The 7,500-nt window shown below is 43.6% G+C and overlaps 1 protein-coding gene across 2 annotated transcripts in view; it reads left to right on the top strand.

The window, feature by feature from the left end:
- Window positions 1–7,500, top strand: part of slc6a4a (solute carrier family 6 member 4a) — a 22,548-nt gene that overhangs the window by 12,753 nt on the left and 2,295 nt on the right. For both annotated transcript variants that reach the window (XM_037974548.1, XM_017404070.3), the window contains exons 3-13: window positions 795–929; window positions 1,366–1,588; window positions 2,514–2,652; window positions 3,563–3,697; window positions 3,833–3,936; window positions 4,153–4,280; window positions 4,441–4,553; window positions 5,240–5,371; window positions 6,409–6,508; window positions 6,687–6,787; window positions 6,896–7,063. In XM_037974548.1, coding sequence (XP_037830476.1) covers window positions 795–929; window positions 1,366–1,588; window positions 2,514–2,652; window positions 3,563–3,697; window positions 3,833–3,936; window positions 4,153–4,280; window positions 4,441–4,553; window positions 5,240–5,371; window positions 6,409–6,508; window positions 6,687–6,787; window positions 6,896–7,063 — 1,478 coding nt within the window. The remainder of the gene's footprint in view (window positions 1–794; window positions 930–1,365; window positions 1,589–2,513; window positions 2,653–3,562; window positions 3,698–3,832; window positions 3,937–4,152; window positions 4,281–4,440; window positions 4,554–5,239; window positions 5,372–6,408; window positions 6,509–6,686; window positions 6,788–6,895; window positions 7,064–7,500) is intronic.

Consider the following 7,500-nt stretch of genomic DNA (forward strand, 5'->3'; position numbering starts at 1 on the left):
GGGGGGGGGGGATTAGTGAAGTAGAGTGGAGATCAGAGGATTTGAGTTTCCGCGCTACAGCTGATTGAATTTCAAGAATTTGGAATCAAACCAGCATCTAGAGTCACTGCACACTAACTTTTTCTTTGTTTAAAACCTGAATAAAAAAAGATTATTTCTATTCATTTTTGCTTTAGGCTTAGATTAAAAAAGAAGATTAAGAAAAAAAGTGGCAAGTTTGTGTTTTTGACTAACTCTGTGTGGCCAGCTGTGCTCTGTTGATGCACAATTCTCACCTAGCAGCAATTTTATTGAATTTGCAATAATAAAATCTTTGCAATTTCCTGTGTTCTGTGTGTGTGTGTGTGGGTGTGTGTCTCACCGAGCGAGGTGGAGATCGAGCCTGGGAGACACTTGATAGAGGCAACAGTATTAATTGTGGGTTTTTATGAGCGCAACCTTGCTCTCTTTCTTTCTTTCTTTCTTTCTTGCTTAATAACCTGTCTCCGAGGCAGCTGCTCAATCAACCCTTATCTTCGCTTTCATGTCACAAAGAGGCACGGGCGCACATATACACTCCGTCCCGTCTGCACACGCAAACACACCTAAAGTTGAAAATCAGATAGGACGGACGGTGAAGTAAGATGTGTTGTCAAAGTCAGAGAGTCTAAAACCTTGGCCTCTATCCTCAGCAATATTTGGCCCTTGATTACCCTAATATGACTTTTAGATTTTTGTTTGCTTGGAAAAAAACATAGCCAACTTTGTATCTTTTCTCATCTGTTTCAATCCTCTTTTGCTTTGCGGCTCCCCAGGTGCCTTTTTGCTGCCTTATCTGTTGATGGCAGTGTTCGGAGGTGTGCCCCTGTTCTACATGGAGCTGGCTCTGGGCCAGTTTCACCGTAGTGGCTGCATCTCCATCTGGAAACACATCTGCCCCATCTTCAAAGGTAAGAGGGAACCGACTGGACAAAAAGGAAGATGAGAAACAGGAGCAAAGTGAGAAGAAAGCCTATTGCTGAGAGAAGACGAAGGGCCGCGAGAGTCTGACGGACGGCTCGTTTAACCTTTTTGCCCCTCTCAGTTTAGTTTCCCAGTCTCTGGTACATCGAGTGAGATGTACTGACTCTGTTATGGAAATTGTCACATTTCCATGCCAAATGCCAGGTGCTCGGAAATTGGATATGACAGAAATGATTGTTGTTTGGAAATGTCACCCTATAAGACCAGTAGGAACTTGAATGAGCTTGTAAACTCTACAGATGTTTCATCAGCCCCATCCTGGGCTGTGACTGATTGCTGTCAAACATGCCACAATCATCTTCTTTTTTTAATTAAGGTAGATTGTATGTTTGGGTTAACAATATTTTCCTCCAACTCATCCAGGAATTGGCTTTGCCATCTGCATCATAGCCCTCTACATAGCCTTCTACTACAACACCATCATGGCCTGGGCTCTCTACTACTTGCTCTCGTCGTTTCGGCCCACCCTGCCCTGGACCACCTGCAGCAACAGCTGGAACACGGCCAACTGTCACCGCTACATGTCCTCCGACCACAACGTGTCCTGGTCCAACTCGTCTACATCTCCAGCCGAGGAGTTCTATACGTAAGTGCATGTAAGTCGGATGTAGAGGCGATGTAGGGCCGGAGCAAACAGGAGAAGATAGAGGATGACGTCTATGGGTCTGGTTTTGGTGTCTTGATAAGATTCCCACCATCTCCAATGACAATGTTAATGAGTGAGGAGAACTTTAGCAATCATCTCATGTCAATTTTCTCCATTTTTTTTCTTTCCGGAAAACGATCCTCCACAGTGGAGTTCCTCTGTCTTATCAGCTGCTTGCTGCACTGACTCCAAGCCCCTCCAGTGAGGCAGATCCAGGCTTTATCCACAGACCTAATACGTGTCTAAAAGTAACAAATTCCACAAGTCAGACGGCGCCAGAATTTCCTGTTTTCAGCGTGAATCATGCCTCTGCGTTATCATCCGAGCTCTGCGTGCTTAACCTGTGACCGGACATCAACCTTGCAGATCATTTCAGTCTCCTTTTTCCCTGTAATGGCTTGTTGACAGAAACTTTCTTCAGAGACTGCCAAGGCAGTCTGAACTGCACTGAAGTTTGAACTGTACTCAGATGAACTTTCATTGCTGCTCATTTAATCTGTGCTCATTGGACTAGTTTGACAATGGTTTTTGTACTTCCTATCTTAAATATTGCCTTTTCCCAAACCCTTCATATCTTCTTTCCCATCCGCAAGCTTCTTTTTCTCATGCCGTGACGTTGATCTATTTCTTGCCGCTTGTTGCTTTTATCTTCATGCTCTCCTTGAAGTTTTATTATCTCTTCATTGTCTTTATATTAAATCTTATCTACTCGATCACTTCTCTTTCCTTTTACCGTCTCGTTCCCTATCCTCTTCTACCGTAACCCCTCTTTGATCCTTGAGACTCTACCCTTTGCTTCAGTGAACTTTTTGTTATCACTTGTTGATTTCTCATTTCAACCTCCTCTCCTGTGTCCTCTCACCAGTCGGCAGGTGCTACAGGTCCACCTCTCCCCGGGTCTGCACCAGCTGGGCTCGGTCAGCTGGCAGCTGGCACTCTGTTTGCTCTTCATCTTCACCATCGTCTACTTCAGCATCTGGAAAGGAGTCAAGACGTCTGGAAAGGTAGCTGATGGGCCGCCTGGCCTGCGTGGCTGATGGGGATGTCAGTTAGAGTGGATGGATGGATGATGAAGAGGAGCAAACAGAGGGAACTTCTGTTGTCTCTTCACCATCGTTATCATTCATTGCCAACAAAAGGTCGGCTGCCTTGAAGCTAAACATCATTACATACACGTAGCAATTTGACCATGATCAGATATCGGCCCATCTTAAAGGGATAGTGTGGTCATTTTTGAAGTGATGATCTGTCAAATAGTTATCCATAGTTCAAACCTTATCAGCCGTTACATCAGTCACAGAGCACGGAGTTTGGAGAAAGACGCAAAAGTCTTTGTCTAGGCTAGGCTAATGACTAACCAGAAAAATGCCAGTGTTTCATCACTTTTCAGGCTTATAAAACAACTCTTTCTCAAAAATGACATCCCCATGTGGAAGAACGCCATGTTAGCTAATATTAAACCTCAACACTTTCATACAACACCGACTGTCTAGTTTGTTAATGTTTTCTCAACCGAACAAAGCTCGTGTCAATTGTTTGTGTACCCAAAGCATACAGACCGTGTGTTTGCTGATGGTGCCAAGAGGCTTTTGAATGTATCAGTCCACCTGATCAGTCTAGTCTCCATAGGTTTGCAGCCTCAGCACCATCAGTCTGTCTGTGTTCGCCACACATACACTAGCACAACAACATGGAGAAAGAGTTTGTTCCATAAGCCTGAAAAAATATTTTTTCAATGGCACTCATTTAGCTAGCCATCAGCCTGAACTGGATGAAGACTTTGTTCTTTTTCCACACTCCGTGCTCCATGACTGATGTCACGACTGATAAGATACCAACCATTCCTTTTAAAGTTTGAGAAAATTAAGGGAAGAGTTAATCCATCTGTTTGGTTATTGTTTTTGCTCATGTTAGGTAGTATGGGTGACGGCAACATTTCCCTATCTGGTTCTCCTGATATTGCTCATCCGTGGGGCCACTCTGCCAGGGGCCTGGAGGGGCGTTGAATTCTATCTCAAACCTGACTGGGAGAAACTGCTTAGCACCACAGTAAGTCTGACCTGTTTTAAATATCCTTACCGTGCACAGATCTGTTCCAGATGCTCCCCTTTTTCTCGTTGTAAATCACAGTTTCGTTGAACCTCCCCATTAAATTACCATCGCTGATCTTTCACCCTGTCGCAGGTGTGGATCGATGCAGCGGCTCAGATCTTCTTCTCTTTGGGTCCGGGCTTCGGCGTGTTGCTCGCATTTGCCAGCTACAACCCATTTCACAACAACTGCTACAAGTAAGAGCAGACTTCCTGCTTCAGCGTGGAGTTTACATATCAGTTACACCTGCTTGCTTCAGAATCAAAACTCTGCTGTAAAGTATTACAAAAAGTTTAATTTAGCAGGAATATCAACTATTTTTAATCTTTTAGCAATGAATAAAAATGGGTTTTTTTGTTTGAAAATATGTAAAATTCATTCATGTTCTGCCACATCTACAATTTTTCTTGTAGAGATGCATTGGTCACCAGCTCGGTGAACTGTCTGACCAGCTTTCTGTCTGGTTTCGTCATTTTCACCGTGCTGGGTTATATGGCTGAGATGAGACACCAAAGTGTGGACGCTGTGGCCAAGGATGCAGGTAGCGCACATGTTCTGCATTCAGATTAATTTTGCCGGGAACAATTTCTCCAGAGTTCAGGTCACAGTCGCCTTTGTTCACATTTACTAATGTGTAAGCTGTCATTTGCGTTCAAATTAAAAACCATGTGTGCTAACCTGCCGCTCTTGTGTCCTTCCAGGCCCCAGTCTATTGTTCATCATTTATGCAGAAGCCATAGCGAACATGCCTGCCGCCACGTTCTTTGCCATCATCTTCTTCCTAATGATCATAATGTTGGGTCTGGACAGCACGGTTAGTCCGCTGATTGCTCCCTGTAGCTCCATGTGTTCCTCTCTCTTTTTTCTTATCTATCTAATTCTGTAGCTACACGGTTCTTAACTCTTCATCAAACCTATAAACAAAAATTTTATATTTACCTCTTTTTGTAGACACCTTGTTCCCATCGCCTTGTGTTTGCTTGTTGTGCTCATTTTTTCCATCAAGGTGCTGAGTGTTATTTGTCCTCGCTTTTTTCCCTTTTTTGAATAACAGTCAATGAAAACAATGTGATCGGAATCTCATATCTCTGTTCTGTGCGGTCGTCTGCAGAAAGCCTTTGTTTATCTGTTCTGAGGCAGCCAGCCGAGGACCCGTAATGCTCTTATCATGCACTGATAATCATTTCAGAATCAGCATCGGGGTTGTTGTGCTCCTCGATTTTTATGACTGAGGATATTACTCCAGAACGTCTCAGTGTATTTAAATTTGTTGTTAGACTGGTTTAAAATTTCATCTCGTTTGGCCGATGTTGTCAAGGTATACGCTCCGTTTTGGATGTGTATACGTGGCGTCTTCACCCTAAGGTTGCTCTAGAACTTTGTTTTGCTGCTCTGTCTTTTTTCATATGTATAATTTTTCTTCCTTCCTTTCATTCTGCGTCCCTATAACCTTTTGTTTTATCTTTCTTTTTCTCACTCTTGGTGTTCTTCTCCCTCCAGTTTGCAGGCTTGGAGGGGGTGATTACAGCCATGCTAGATGAGTTCCCTCATATCCTGGCTAAGAGGCGAGAGTGGTTTGTCTTTGGCCTCGTTTGTGTCTGCTACCTTGGGGCTCTGTCTACTCTCACATATGTAAGTTGTACAAACAGATTACACAACGTTTTGTATCAAAAACAGGCACTATTTATTACAGTGGAGGTAAACTCAGTCTGCAAGTTCAGTGCTTGTCTACTAAATGAATGTTTTGACTATTGAAGTTCAAAAATACCCCGGCTATGCATCATTTCTTATCAAGCGATCTTTATTTGTACAGCACGTTTCAAGCTCAGGGCAACCCGAAGTGCTTTGCGGACACAAAAAGTCGAAATGAAAAGTGGACAAAGAGAAGCAAAAAGCAGTCAAAAACGACAACTAAACAAATTAAGTAAAAGCTAGATCTAAAAGATGGTTTTAAAATTAGTCTTAAAAGCAGAGAGTAAGACAGACTCGCAAACCAAAACTGGGAGCTGGTTCCACAGGACAGATAGAAGCCTGATAGCTAAAGGCTCTGCCTCCAAATCTGGTCATACTTATTTACAGGACAGCAAGTGAGTTTTTATTCTGGGAGCGTAGAGGCTGAGACTGCTGATATGGACTGATGAGGTTGACTGATGACAGGCTGGATCATTAAGGGCTTTAAAAGTCGTTAGTATAATTTTGAAAGTAAACCTAACAAGCAGTCAATGTTGGGAGACCAGCCCAAGAGAAACGCAATCTCACCTTGTGGAACCAGTTCAAAGTTTGGCAGCAGAGTTCAGAACCAGCTGTGAGGTTTTAGTTAGGATGGCATTACATCAGTCCAGTCAAGAGGAGACAAAGGCACAAACCAGTTTTTCTGCATCGCTGTGAGACAAGCTCGTCCTTATTTTTGTGATGTTGAGGAGGTCAAAGAATGCTGTTCTGGAAACTTGCCTAGGATGTAAATTAAAGGACAAATCCTTATCAGAAATTTAAAATGCATGTTGCAGTTGTATTTTAGATGCTGCGATGTGCCACAGTTTACAGTTAGCCAAAGTCAGATCTTAGCAGAGTTTGTAAACCTTGCTAAATTAAAACTTGCTGCATAAGTGGAGTTTAGAATTTCCATTTTTCATGAAGGACTTTTCTCGTGTCTTTGTGTCGTGTCTCAGGGTGGAGCGTTTGTTGTGAAGCTGTTTGAGGAGTACGCTACGGGCCCTGCGGTCATCACTGTGGTGCTGCTGGAAGTCATTGCCGTTTCCTGGTTCTACGGTCAGTAAAGATGATGAAGATGGTGATGGTGGTAACGTTTAACAGCATTGGGGGTATCTTGATAAAGAGAGAGAAATTGCTGATGGTCTGTTATCTGCTGTTTTTGTCTAAAACATTTTAAGATTTCCTGATTTTTGACTTTGCTGGGATTGTGTGTGTGTGTGTGTGTGTGTTCTAGGTACCAATCGTTTCTGTAATGACATCCAGGTCATGCTTGGTTTCTACCCGGGTTGCTTCTGGAGGGTCTGCTGGGTGGCCATCTGCCCTTGCTTTCTTCTGGTCAGTCTCACTCAAGATCAACACACAAACCGTTTATGAGCGGACATCATGTGAACAAGTCGCTTGGAGAAATTTGACTTTTTGTTTTATTCCTGCTCTTGCACTCAGTTCATCATCATTAGTTTCCTGGCCTTCCCTCCGGAGGTCAGGCTATTCAACTACCACTACCCACCGTGGACCACCGCCCTGGGCTACTGCATCGGCGTGTCCTCATTCATCTGCGTGCCTGCTTACATGGTCTACCACTTGCTTAATGCCAAGGGTACCTTCAAGCAGGTACAAATTTATCTTTTCTTTTCTTTTCTTTTCCTTTCTTTTCCTTTCCTTTCCTTTCCTTTCCTTTCCTTTCCTTTCCTTTCCTTTCCTTTCCTTTCCTTTCCTTTCCTTTCCTTTCCTTTCCTTTCCTTTCCTTTCCTTTCCTTTCCTTTCCTTTCCTTTCCTTTCCTTTCCTTTCCTTTCCTTTCCTTTCCTTTGCCCCCTCGTTGTCCCAACCCTTGTCTCTTTCCTCCATGCTTCCTCTTTCCCAACCCTTTATTTACTTACTTACATGTCTCCAATGGCAGCCACTGCTTCTGGTTCTTTCCTTTTGCCCGAGCTGTCAGGGTCTACCCTCTCCTGTGAGCACATGACTGGAGATCAGGATCAAAGGAGAACAGGAGGAGACGCAGGCCATAGATTAGAGAGGAAAAAACAGCATCAGCGTAGGCCCATGC

Source organism: Kryptolebias marmoratus, linkage group LG2, assembly GCF_001649575.2.
Source record: "Kryptolebias marmoratus isolate JLee-2015 linkage group LG2, ASM164957v2, whole genome shotgun sequence".
Taxonomy (NCBI): Eukaryota; Metazoa; Chordata; class Actinopteri; order Cyprinodontiformes; family Rivulidae; genus Kryptolebias; species Kryptolebias marmoratus.